Source organism: Adiantum capillus-veneris, chromosome 17 (assembly GCF_014529385.1).
Source record: "Adiantum capillus-veneris isolate H3 chromosome 17, ASM1452938v2, whole genome shotgun sequence".
NCBI classification, from domain to species: Eukaryota; Viridiplantae; Streptophyta; class Polypodiopsida; order Polypodiales; family Pteridaceae; genus Adiantum; species Adiantum capillus-veneris.
In genome coordinates this window covers 61,341,312-61,355,607 of record NC_140947.1, presented here as the reverse complement: position 1 = coordinate 61,355,607, position 14,296 = coordinate 61,341,312, and the positions used below count along the sequence as shown (strand labels likewise).

The window sequence follows — 14,296 nt, the reverse complement described above, 5'->3', positions numbered from 1 at the left end:
CCTCAGTGAAAACATCGGTCCACCGAAGTCTACCCCAAGATAAGTGTATGCATGTGTGTACTCCACAATCTCCTGGCCATACGTAAATGTGGGTGCTGACCTCCTGACCCACTGTGGTGTGGTGTTGAACACCATAACCTTGGTGTTCCCCAGGTTGACAGACAATCCACTGTCACGAGCAAATGTATGCAAAGCATCCAAATGACGCTGCATCCCCTCCGGAGAGTCAGAAATCAACACAATATCATCAGCATATAGTAACAACGGAATCCTTGTCCCTGCTAGCTGAGCCCCTCTGTCTCTTTCACGCTCTACATAGTCCGAAAACTCATCCACATACATCCCAAAAAGAGTCGGAGATAGGGGGCATCCATGCTTTACTCCAATAGTGGAGTGGATCATGTCAGACATTCCCTCAGTAGTGCGTACCCGCCCCATCATTGTCCTGTAAAAAGCCAGAATACCCTAGATCAGCTTTGTAGGCACACCCATGTCCTGTAGTCTGCGTATAAGTCTGGCTCTCGGCACTGTGTCGAAAGCTGCGGAAATCCACAAAGCTACAATAGATCCTCTTGCCATGGTGTCTACCCTCCTCAATAATAGCTCTGAGTGTCAGAATCTGGTCAAGAGTGGAGAAACCTCTCTTGAATCCTGCCTGTCCTGGTGCTCGTATGCCCTCCCGCTTTGCCCATCTACTCAGCTCCTGCTCAAGAACGGATGCATACAGCTAGCTAATGTGTGACCAACCATGATGGTGCGATAATTCCCGGGAATCATGGGATCTCCTAACTTGAAAATAGGCACAGTCGTAGACATACTCCAAGTCTCAGGGAAGCCCTCATACATGGCTCAATTAAACATCATAGCAAGGAGCTTTGCAAGCATATCTCTGGCATGGATGAAGTGCTCTGCTACCAGACCATCATGATCATGTGCTCTCCTTGTCTTCATCCTGTCAATGGCTTTCTTTACCCTCTCGATGGTAAAGAAAGAACATGTCTCCGTGCATGTCTATAGTGGGTCCGGCAAAGGTGGTTTCCCTGATGCTGTATAGAGAGATGTGGAATATTCCCCCCATATTCTGTGGATGTGACCATTGGTGGTGGTGAATGCTCGTGGAATAGCCTCCATGCTTCGCCTGAGTCTTGACTCATGAAAGCCGATACAGATCCCGCTCTAGCTGAGATAGATAAGCCCTTTTCTTTCGTCGCACTAGCCAACGAAAGATAATCCGTGACTATCTATGTGGTAATACCCATGAGCACTTCCCTCTGTAATTTGATCCTCGTCTCTCTACACTCCTCATCATACCAATTGTCCTGGGGCATGCTCCTACATCGTCTCCGTGTAGGTTGGTTGTGGGGGTATGCCTCTGATGCTGCAGCATGGAGCGTCTCTGTCGGTATCTGAGTGAGTTCAGCTAGTGGCCGTCCCGACTCCTGAGTGCATAGTTGCCTGTATATCTCATCCATATACACAAGATCCGTCTCCCTCATGAAGGTATACTGAGTGTGTGTGGGGACCTCTCCTAATGGAGCTGTGCTGAACTGAAACGTCAGGGTGAAAGACAAGATAGCATGATCAACTGCTACTCCAACTGGCCTAGTGCCCACCATGAAATCCTGAAAGAATGGAATGAGACCTAGCTGGGCCATAACATAATCCACTGTGCTAGCACCATGTCGGTGTGGAAAAGCAAGTAAAACCTCTAGATGTCGAAAATCTTTGTAGGACATTCAAAATGGCCAATCTATGTGCAGTTCCCATATCTATCAAGTATCTGCCATACTCAGTGTATTCCTCATCTTGTGATAGTTTGGATAGGCCCATCTCTATCACGTCCAGCTCCCTAAGAATCTCCTCGGAAGTATCATAAAATATTGTCTGGTGATGGGCAGTCCTAGCATTGAAGTCCCCTCATATGATAATGTCACCATCCTTGGAAAACTCCCATATGTCATTATCCAAAATAGCAAAGGGGGACTGTCCTCTAGTGATACATATACTGACGTACTAGGAGGAAAGTAACAGATAGCAATGTAGAGGTATTTGCTCCTCTCTGTCCTGAGCCTCTCCCACATGTACCTAGCAGGTTCATCCTTGCACGCTATATATATCAATGGCTGCAGCTCCTCCCTGAATAGAATTGCCACTCCCACTGAGCCCCGTCCTCGATGCTCCGATCTGGTCTCCTGTCCGTAGGCTGTCTCCCATCTATATTCGCTCACCTGTTGTCACAGAAAAGTACGGAAGCGTAAACTGACGTTTAATTGCACTTCAAATACTCAAGGAGAGAGAAAACTTGACACTTCATTGGGGACTAGAAGATGGGCTGGTCCCCCCCATAAAGAGAATATCTTTATTACTAAGGGAGAATCTTTACAAGCACAGGAACGGGGCATACGCCCGTCCTCTATTCTTTCTTCTGTTCTGTTTTGACTACTGACTGAGAAAGTGTTTCCACTTTCTTTCTGCTTAGGGGATTTCCCCTTTTCTGCGAGACTGGTTGGAAGCTCTCGAAAAGAGAGTCTATCTTCCAAAACAGCTCATCTGAAGCTCTCACAGAGGAGAGTCCATCTTCCGTTATGTGTTGCCTTCATGCTCATTCATTCATGCATCGAACACAAAAGAGAAACAAGCAAAATGCACACGCACATGCTTGCTGTAATTTTCTGCACATAACCTGAAATTCTTACCTATGCACACCCCTACGTTGAAACAGAGGTCTTCTTCGCGATGGAATTGCACCAAACTTGATGTAGGCTTAGGATAAGGAGAGAGAAGAGAATTTCTATGGTTGATCTGCTGAAAACAGCCCTAATCGAGGTGATTAGGGGCTGAAAACAGAGAATTACAGCCGCCGCACTCTGCTAAGAGAGCGTCTACGGCAGCTTCTCGCTATGAAACTTCACCAGAAGGTGTCTATGACTGTGAGATCCCTTGTTCTTGACAATGGGAGCACAAGGCTACCACATATGTCACAAGGGGCTGCTCTCAAGCTTCAATGGAGGGCTCCACCGCGTAGAGCACGCTCACATTAGGGGGGGTAGGTGCACTGCCAGCCCTGAAAATAGGGGAGGGGGGGCTCCTAAATAGCCATCAGGGAGAGGGGGCGCTAAGAAGAGAGAGAGGGTGAGAGTGAGAGTGAGAGTGAAAGCTTGCATTGGTAAGTGTGCCACTTGGCACACTTACTTTAAAAACTTAAAAACCATTCAACTTTTGACTTTAAAAACTTCTAGCTCATTAATTAAAAATGTGCAACTAACTAACAAATGCTACCAATGATTCTTTTATGAGAACACCAAAGGTTTGCCGGCGCAATGCCGCACTGGCACTGCACCACCTTTACCTGTTCACACTTGTCCGGCCGCCCGCCCGGGCACGGACCGTTAAATTTAATTTATCGAAACTTACCCTAAGGCTTTATTAGCTTTATTAGCCTTAGGGTCATTGTTCTAAGGACCCCATCTCATTCATGTGCTTGTACTGACGCGCGTATTTTTTTCTGAGCCTAAAATCTGAGGCTACTGCTTACCCCTTTCTGAAGACCCGATTTCCTAATCACTAGGGCTTGAGGGTAATTTCTGCTAAGGTCCCTCTGAGGTGTTGTGGCCCGCATTTAGGCTCACCTGAGGCCTTAGAACTGCTAGGTCTATTCCGGTGTGCACACAACTAATTAGATAATTCTTTTCTCGTAAATAAATTAATTATTTACAAAGTCTGACTTAGTTACACTTGTGGCATGGATTGCCCAGGGGCTTGATACGTCTCAGAGTAGAAAATGATGTCTCTCCCTGTGAAGCTATCCTCAAAGGCACCTACATCAAGATGAAGTGACCCATTACAATTCCAGGTTGCCATCTTTAGTGTGGTCCCATAGGTCTCGCACCTTCATGTGGAGCGTCGCTCCAATATCACCACCCTTCCATCCCTGTAAAAAGCAATCTTCCTTTTTTCTCTTGCTGCTTTGATTTCTGGCATTACTTCTTGCATATGGGCAATCTGCGAGAGGATGAGGTCATCTCCAAGAAAGATGCCAGTCTTCTTAAGAGTCGGTCTCTTCTTCAAGAAATCCTTTGCTTCCGTGGAGGGGAAACGGAGGATGAGTGCCCTTTCTTTCGAGGTTTCTCTGTTGCTCCCACTTTCTTATTGCCCACTCTCCAAGCCCTCGTATACGTCTGCTCGTTAACCCCCACTAGAGTCATGAGTTCTTTCATCTCTTCATCCACATTATCTTGGTCTCTGAGGCCACATATTCTTACGTGTAAGGCCCGCACGCGTCTCCTTTGTTCCTCTTCCAGTGTTAAGTTAATGATGGTTGGTGTGGGGGTGGGGGTTATTTCCTTGCCCTTTCCTTTCTTGACAATCTCGAACCATTTTTCGGCCTTTTCTGCTTTTTGTTGGGTCTTTGTAATGACCTCTACCCACGAGGTCGTCATTTCTTTTTGTTGCTCCTCATCTCTCTCTCTCTCTCTCTCTCTCTCTCTCTCAGACACACACACACACAGGGCTGCAATGGGCACAACAGCAGGCGCACGGAAACCAGAGAAGGCTTGCAATAGAGGCAGGGCTCGCAGGGAACAGGATCCGCAGGGCACACCTGTGCAGAGGCAGGAAACTGATGCGTAGGCTTTTCTTAGACACTCGTGCGTGCAGGATTCTCTCTCTCTCTCTCTCTCTCTCTCTCTCTCTCTCTCTCTCTCTCTCTCTCTCTCTCTCTCTCTCTCTCTAACACACACACACACACACACGTGTGTGTGTATCTGTGATGGGTGTGGTACCTCCACACTATTTCAAACGGGCATGGGCAGGAGGGGATCGACGGCTGAAGTGATTCAGGCCATCCGATGCACAATTGTAAATTCGGTGCATTTGGTAAATTAGGGGAGAAAAGTAAATTTGGATGGGCTTGTAAATTCGGGGCGGGCCGCCCTCGTCACTATATGGCACAGCTCTGGCCAAGGAGGATCTAGGGCCCAAATTTGGGGGCACGAGGCGGCTTTGATCTCGGCCATCGGATCACGCAGTGAACTCGGGGTGAACTAGGGATGAACTAGGGGTGAACTCGGGGCAAAAATGGCGCCTCGAGTTCACTCCTAGTTCACCCCTAGTTCACCCACCTCGCAGGGTGTGGGTCGAACCTGGGACGTCTCGATTGCCACACGAATGCCCTACCACCACGGTAGCGCGCGTCGCTGTCCATGTTGGCATGGCACATGATCATACCCTAGTTTAGGCGCCCCTAGTTCACCCTTAGTTCACCCAACTAGCTTACCCGCCCCTAGTTCACCGTTAGTTCACCCACCCCTAGTTCACTTCGTGATCCGACGGCGGAGATTAAAGCCGCCTCGTGCCCCCAAATTTGGGCCCTAGATCCCCTATGACCCAGAGCCGTGCCATATAGTGACGAGGGCGGGCCGCCCCCATGTCTCGAACCCACGACCCCCCCACTACGAGCCATGTGCACTAACCACTACGCCCACTTGCGTTCATTGAAATATAGGGGGTTTGAGTACATCATATAGTAAATGCGGGGGCATTTGTAAATTTGGGGCAGATTTGTAAATTCGCCGTTCAGATCACCCCGTGCCGTCAAATCCTACGGTCCACGATCGACGTGCCATCCGTTTTTGTCCTCCACCATTGATCCCCTCCTGCCCATGCCCGTGTGAGATAGTGCTGAGGTATAGTCTTTTGGAAGCATATTTGGTGTCCACTGGCACCTACTATAGCTCGAAAATGGTATACATTTGTGTGGACATAGATAACAAACTTCAACGTCCATGCTTTAACTTGAAACCCACGAAGTTTGTGTACCGGAATTCCATATCTAGACTCATTGTTGAAGAACATCTTCCTGAACCTCCTTTCCCAAAAAGTAATTGTTTTGAATAGTGAATCGCTGCTTTGAATATTTTTTTTATCAATATAAAATTGCTTAGATAGTGAGGTCAACTGCAGGAGAGCATGTAGGCATTTGAGATGCTCTTTTGTTGGCAATAGAATGAAGCCGCCTATTCGACTGTTTACCTGTTGATTATTGACTGATAGTTTGTGGTGATTGTTCAGGCATCGTATGTCAGATATGGAAGCACGAAGCATGTTATGAATCTCTCACAAACGGACCAAACTGACCTATGGCGGTCGGTGGTTCAAGGTTTGACAAAACCGTGTCTTACTAAGGAACTTTTCATTCACTCAAAAGACACAGAATCTGACATGCTGGCAATTGCTTCTCCCTTATTGCATGAACGTTGTGTAGCTGATTTGGAGAGCTACAGTCGCGTGTGTTTAAGGTTAGCACCTCCTTCAGGACCAAACCCCACGGCTTCAAGAGGTCCAGGTGATCCAGAAGCTTCGACAAATAAACAACAAACAGGTGATGGGTCTTGCAAATATTGAAGAGAGTTGGAGGATCTTGTTACAGCTTTCTATACTAATTTTGACCAACTAAATTCAACAGTGGAGGAGACTATAGGTCTCAAGGTGCCGTTCCGCCTTTATGTTAGAACAGTAGAGGTAAATGATGGGGCGTTTGCGAAGGGATTCCCACTCAAAAACTGGGACGACATCACATATATATCAAGACCTGTAGATGTGTGGAGAGAAGATGGTGCAAAGGCTCTCTGCAATCCTGTCTTGTAATTTGGCAGTAATCCATCTTATTTACTTAAGTGATATATCTACTCATTCTTTGCGATCTGTTCTTGCAGGTGTCATGGTTACTCTTTGGGAAGCCCTTCAAAAAATTGCACCACAGCTATTTGCCTGTGTATCGGAATTGCCTGGCAGAGATCAAACCCTGCCTATGCCTTTACTATGGGAAAGCGAGTCTGCAAGGAATACTTCAAAATTCGATCATTCGAGTTATCCCTACATCAAACCAATAGCATCTTACCTGCTGAAGCAGAAAGCTTATTTTGTAAATGGAATTGTTCGGATACAAGGCATAGAGCCCAGCCCAGATTTGCCTATAGATTGGATAGCTCGGAATCTTTGCGGAGCAGACCATTTTGTACACACATGCATATTCATAGCAACTAATGAGAGGAAGTGATGGAATTTTTAAATGCATTGGTTCATTTGTTTACATGTTCAGAAATTTGCCTTTTTGTGTACAATACACCTTTTTTGCAGAAAATATTGAATGCATTACAGATTTGGTGTCTCATTATGTAACCATTCCTTAGTTTATAGTGAGATTACCTTTGATTAGGTAGTCAAAACGTTCATAGCTTCATTTAAAGATCACACAATTCCCCCGTTCCCCCCAGAAAATATCCGAAAAATCGTAACCTGTTTTGTCAAACCTCTTCTCCGATGCCGAATCTAGTGATTAAATTCATGACCTTCTGGTCTCTGTGTGTTTGGTCTTCTTTGCGGATACAGAGGTCTCTTGGGAATGTTCCTACGACGGTAAATTTTCTCCTCGCGCGCGTGTGTTTGTGTGTGTGTGTGTGTGTGTGTGTGTGTGTGTGTGTGTGTGTGTGTGTGTGTGAGAGAGAGAGAGAGAGAGAGGAAAGACAACGACAAACCAAGAGCAATCAATGTTGCTTCGCACTACAAAAATATACTTGGCAAGATCGACGAATCATTGTTGTGACGGCCAAAAGAACCAAGAAAACCCTACAAGGGACCTAAATACGCCCAACGAATTGACCTAGCAGAGCCGGGAGAGGACTCAAGACCAACGTATATAGCTACAAATTTGTTTCTAGAGGAAGAAGAAATTCTCATTCGAACGTTAAAAGATCTCAAGAGAGTGGATTGTGAAATATGCCAACATACTATCCCTATGAGAGATGATGCTACAGAATAACCTTTCTATCATGCTAGTGTGATAAATTGGTGATACTGTTCCCTTCTGGAATAACCAGTATTGGTCTCTTGGGAATGTTCCTACGATGTTAAAATTTTTCATCTGATGGATCAATGTGTATATGTGTGTGAATAAGAAGAGGAAACCTTTCTATCATCTCGGAGTTCAAGATTGGTTCAATAGATGTATGAGGTCTCTTGGGAATGTTCATGTGATGTTAACATTCCTCTTCTCGTGGATGTGTGCACGTGTGCGTATGTGTTACAAAAAAAATGTGTGTGTGTGTCTGTGTGTGAGAGAGAGAGAGAGAGAGAAGAGGAAAACGGAATACCCTTTTTATCACCCAAGGGTGATACACTCGTTATCGGCTTTCCCTTTGGAGCAATGGGTCTTGAGTTTAAGACTTGTTAAATAGATTTTTGAGGTCTCTTGGGAAGATGTTACTACGACGCTAAAGAAACACACACACACACACACACACACACACACACACACACAAAAACCACCACCACAAAGGGGAATGTGAGAGCTTGGCATGAGGTGGATATCTATTGACTCCCACCGTATGAGTAGGTTCTTGATGCGCCCCAATTGCAAGGATACAAACACATTCATATGATGCATGAGAGTGTTTGATAAAGATAGATTACCGCATCTCCACAACTCTTTCATGAAAAGATGAAGTATGTCTAAGATGACTTAGTAGGACTTTTGTGTAGATCTCACATGCTATTATGAGGATCGTAGTGCAGCTTCAAGTAAACGATAGGCCTAGTACAAGAGATTAAAGTTTGTAGGTGGAACCGGAGCTTGAGATGCAATTGATATCCAAACATCCAGTTATCTATAAAAACATGGACAAATATCCTCCTCAAAAAGGTTTTTGGCTCACTCTGAAGAGTGATGGAAACTAGATTAGATGTGTTTTAAATCTCTTCCTAGTGTAGGTACAACGCGTCTGGGATAGTCTACACTCTACGCAAGGGAGACTTGGTATTCGAGGACCTAGCCAAAGAGGACAAATGACCGTGAGTGCATTGCTATTTGTTTGTCACAGCCTTGAGAAGCCATCTTCCCACCCTCAATGTATTTGATCCTTCACCCCAACTTGTCTTTGTAGGATGGGTGGTGGTCTTTTTGAATCATCATACTTGTAGCTTGGGGACACAACAAAGAGATATTGCACAAAAATATACATTTGTTTTTAGAAAAGGAAAGAGTAGCTTTATAGTTCCTTTGTGTGAGGTTCCTTCTAATTATTCCCTTAGGTGACAACCCCCTATTCACCCATTAACAATACTACAATGATAGCAATTATGAATTCAAATATTCAATCAAGGGTGTGAAGGGTGCTGGATTGACAAGTAGATCACCCCAAACCAATTGTGGGCTTGAGGCTCATTGAGACAATATCAATGTCGATTTTTGTTTTGAGGATGCAGCATTTTTTGTGCAAACTCTTTCTATGTTTGGCAAAATTCTGGACGCTTGTTAAAAGAAAAAGGAAAAGAGGAAAACTAAAAATCTTTTGACTTCTTTGTGATGTTATGACTTCGAGGTTGTTTATGCCTGCATAGTTACAATGTAAATGCTCTATACCAATTGAATGGTGCAAAGCTTTTGTAACACAATCCCATAAGTCTTGCCATCTTGGAAGTACTAATAGACCTTGATCGCTCTCCTTCACTAATTACCAACATCATGCACTTAAGCTTCAACTTCTCTTCAAAGAGGGATGCTTTGACTTGAATTGAGGTGCAATGAATAGTAACTAGTAATGACCTCTATTTCATGATGGATGGCCAAGAAAAAGTCAAAAGGTGGTTTTATAGCATCTCTAGGCATACTTTTTGTAGTTCCTTGTTACCTCTTTGTGTCTTTTGTGCGATATCTTCTCTCAATAACAAACATATTTGCATCACTTTCTCTTGATCTTCTACGGCTCTTTGATCTCTCATCTGTTTAAGGGCCAATATTGTTGCATCCAATGTGTAGCTTCTTGGCAAAGAGCGATCGAGTACTCCTTGGGAAAAGATGGAGAAATCCACCTCATGTAGCAGATTGTATTATACATCTTGCACAATCTACTCTTCAAAATAAGTGACAATCACATTCATGGGGCGCGAATGGAGGCTTGTACACTTTCTTCCTGCGACATTCAAATTTGTTGCCTACCCAATTTCCACCTGCAATAACTCCAAACCCACATACATGTGACAAGAATGCTCTATTAGTGGGCAAACAACAAATTGGAGGGTTATGAATACATTGATGCTATTGGGAGAGTTCCACAAAATGAGAGCGTGTGCGCACGCACGTGCACACACACACACACACACACACACACACACATATGTATGAGATGAAATCAAAGAGATATGATAATCCTAAAAATGATCTTGCTTACATAATTTCCATGGATATACAATAAATTCCAAAAATGACCTTGCTTACATAGTTTCCATGGATTTCAAGACGCTCCATTTGAAGGGCCATTTTAAAAATTTGCCCTTCCACAGGCAAAAAATAGTGTTTCCCTTGAACGGCACTTTTTATATATACCACTAGAATGATGATTTTTGAATAGGTATAGAGACCAAAATCTCAGAGGTGGACATTGCAAGTAGGTACTTTGAAGAGGGCACTAAAAAAGTGTAGGTATCATTCGAAGGGAGAATTTATGAAGGGCACAAGAAGGGCAGGTTTTGGGTAAAACTTGCCCTTGTGAGTAGTGATAGCCTTGCAAAAATGAAGAATGGTCTATTCTCTTTTTCTACATCTTTTTACGAATGGCCATGAAACTTTGCAAGGGTAGGGAAGGCACACATATCCCTACCCTTGCAAAGTTTCATAGCCATTGCAATTGGTCTTGATGGTTAAGAATTGCCAACTGTTGACCGTTGGTGAGCCCAAAGCCAAAAAAATGGTGATTGTGCCGCCCTAGACCGACCAGACGGGAGAAGATGTCCTTGAAACTTTACAAGGGCAGGGGAAGCACAATAATTCCTACCCCTGCAATGTTACATGGCCATCAAAATCCATCTTAATGGTCAAGGGCGGTACAATCACCAACTTTTGGCCGTTGAATCCTTGGCAAGCCCAAAGCCAAAAAATTGGTGATTGTGTCACCCTGGACCCACGAGATGGGAACCAATGGCCATGAAACTTTTTCAAGGGCAAGGGAAGCACACTAATCTTTGTGCCTACAAAGTTTCATGCCATTGCAATCCGTCTCGACGGTCCAAGGCGGCACAATCACCAACTTTTGGCCGTTGGCCCTTGGGAGTTAAGGCCCTTAGCGAGACCAAAGCCAAAAAATTGGCAATTATGCCATCTTGGACCAATGAGACGAGAACAGATGGCCATGAAACTTTGCACAGGTAGGGGACGCACACTAATCCCTGCCCCTGAAAAGACTCATGGCCATCCGAATCTGTATTGATGGTCAAGGACGGTACAATCGCCAACTTTTGACCGTTTGGCCTTTGGCGAGCCCAAAGCAAAAAATTGACCAGACCAAAGCCAAAAAATTGACGATTGTGCCATCTTGGACCAACGAGACGAGAACAGATGACCACGAAACATTGCAAGGGCAAGAAAAGCACACTATGGCTTGTCTTTGCAAAGTTTCAAGGCCATCGCAATCCGTCTTGGTGGTCAGGGAAGGCACGATCACTAACCTTTGTAAGTTGCGCCCATGGCGAGCTCAAAGCTAAAAAATTCATGATTGTGCCGCCTTGGACCGACGAGACGAGAACGGATGGCCGTAAAACTTTGCAGGGGCAAGGGAAGCACACTAATCCCTACCCTTTCAATGTTTCATGTCCATCACAATCAGTCTCGACGATCGAAGGCGGCACAATCACCGACTTTTGGCCGTTGGGCCCTTGGCGAGCCCAAAGCCAAAAACTTGGAGATTGTGATGCCCTAGACCAATGAGACGGGAATAGATGGTCATTAAAATTTGCAAGGACAGGATAAGCACACTAATCTCCACCCTTGCAAGGTTTCATGGCCATCCCAATCCGTCTTGACAGTCAAGGACGGCACAATCACCAACTTTTGGTCATTGGGCCCTTGGCAAGCCCAAAGCTAATAAATTGGCTATTGTGCTGCCTTCGACCAACAAGACGAGAACGGATGGTCACAAAACTTTACACAAGTAGGGTAAGCATAAAAATCCTTGCTCATGCAAAGTTTCATGGCCATCGCAATCCGTCTCAATGGTCCAAGGAAGCACAAGCACAAACTTTTGACCGGTGGACTCTTGGCACCGAGCCCAAAGCAAAAAAATTGGAGATTGTGCCACCTTGCATCGGCGAGAGGGGCACAGATGGCTATGAAACTTTACGGGGATAGGGGAAGCACACTTATCCCCACCCCTATAGAGTTTCATGGCCATCGCAATGCATCTAGAGGATCAAGGGCGGCACAATCATCAACTTTTGGTCGTTGGGTCCTTAGCAAGCCCAACCCAAAAAAATTGAAGATTGTACCACCCTGGACCAATGAGACGGGAATGGATGGCAATGAAACTTTGTAAGGGTAGGGGAAGCACACTAATCCCTACCCCTGCAAAGTTTCATGGCCATCACAATCCGTCTCAACGGTCAAGGGAGGCACAATCGCAAACTTTTGGCCGTTGGGTCCTTAGCAAGCCCAAAGCTAACAAATTAGAAATTGTGTCACACTAGACCGATGAGATGGGAATGTATGGCCATGAAACTTTGTAGGGGCGAGGGAAGGACACTCATCCAAGGTGGAACAATCGCCAATATTTTGATGTTGGTCCCTTGGCGAGCCCAAAGCCAAAAAATTGGCGACCATGCCGCCCTAGACCGAGGGGAGACGGGAATGAATGGCCATGAAACTTTACAAGGACATGGGAAGCACACTAATTCTTGCCCTTCCAAATTTTCATGGGCATCACAATCCGTCTTGACAGTCCAAGGCAACACAATCACTAGCTTTTGGCGGTTAGGTCCTTGGTGAGCCCAAAGTCAAAAAATTATCGATTGTACCGCTTTGGACCAACGCGACAAGAATAGATGGCCATGAGACTTTGCAGGGGTATGAAAAGCACACTAATCCCCACCCACACAAAGTTTCATGCCCATCAAAATCCGTCTCGATTGTCAAGGACGGCAGTATAAGTTTTGGCCGTTGGGTCCTTTGCAACAAACCGAAAGCCAAAGAATTGGGGATAATGCCATCCTGGACATACGAGACAGGAATGGATGGCCTTGAAACCTTATGGGGGCAAGGGAAGCACACTTATCCTTGCCCCTACAAAGTTTCATGGCCATCAAAATTTGTCTTGACAGTTCAAGGCAACATTATTGCCAACATTTGGCTGTTGAGCCCTTGGCGAGCCCAAAGCCAAAAAATTAGCAATTTTGCTGCCCTGGACAGATGAGATGGGAACAAATGGCCATGAAAGTTTTTGTGGTTAGAAAATCACACTAATCCCCATGCTTGCAAAGTTTTATGGTCATCACAATCCGTTTCGACGATCAAAGGCGGCACAATCTCCAACTTTTGGCCGTTGGGCCCTTCACAACGAGCCCAAAGCCAAAGAATTCAGTATTTTGTCACCCTTGATCAACGACACGGAAGCGATGGCCATGAAACTTTGTAGGGACAGGGGAAGCACACTAATCACTACCCTTGCAGTTTCATGGCCATCGGAATTTGTTGTCGACGGTCAAGGATGACACGGTCGCCAACTTTTGGTCGTTTGTCCAAAGCCAAAACATTGGCAATTGTGCTGCCCCGGACATACGAGATGGGATTGGATAGCCATGAAACTTTTTTGGGGTAGGGGAAGCACCCTAATTACCACCCCTGCAAAGTTTCATGGCCATCTCGATTTGTCTCGATGGTCAAGATGGCACAATCGCCAACTTTTGTGCTTCCCTAGACCGGCGAGATGGGAATAGATGGCCTGAAACTTTGCGAGGGTAGGGGAAGCACACTACCACTCGTGCAAAGTTTTATGTCCATCGCAATCTATAGCAATGATCAAGGGTGGCATAATCACCAACTTTTGGCCGTTGGGCTCTTGGCGAGCCTAAAGCCAAAAAAATCGTGTTCATGCCGCCCTGGATGATTGATAAGATGGGAACGGATGGCCATGAAATCTTGTAAGAGCAGTGAAGCACACGACTACCGAAATCTGCCTCCACGGTCAAGGGCAGCATAATCATTAACTTTTGATTGTTCAGCCCTTGGCGAGTCCAAATCTTGGGGGGGTCACTATGTGTAAATTTTGTGTATCGTGTGCGTTCACTATTTCTAAAACTCCTTATCTGTGAATTTTTGACAAATAAAATACACCGTTTTCATACTAAGTCTGTAAATTGTTTTGCCAAAGTGCATTTTATGCTACCCTTGTGTATGTAAAAATGTGAGGAAAAAAAGAAATTCAATAACCCATTCTATCTCGCTCACGCGATAGTCATACACTTTTGAAGTGAA

At 45.2% G+C, this 14,296-nt stretch overlaps 1 protein-coding gene across 6 annotated transcripts in view; it reads left to right on the top strand.

The window, feature by feature from the left end:
* Positions 1–7,090, top strand: part of APG5 (autophagy protein Apg5 family) — a 70,191-nt gene extending 63,101 nt beyond the window's left edge. For 5 of the 6 annotated variants that reach the window (XM_086486894.1, XM_086486895.1, XM_086486896.1 and 2 more), the window contains 4 exons: positions 6,070–6,157; positions 6,263–6,379; positions 6,464–6,641; positions 6,714–7,090. In XM_086486894.1, coding sequence (XP_086343020.1) covers positions 6,070–6,157; positions 6,263–6,379; positions 6,464–6,641; positions 6,714–7,044 — 714 coding nt within the window. In that variant the 3' untranslated portion in view covers positions 7,045–7,090. The remainder of the gene's footprint in view (positions 1–6,069; positions 6,158–6,262; positions 6,380–6,463; positions 6,642–6,713) is intronic. The other variant, XM_086486898.1, reaches the window with a different exon arrangement.
* The last annotated feature ends 7,206 nt before the right edge of the window (positions 7,091–14,296 follow it).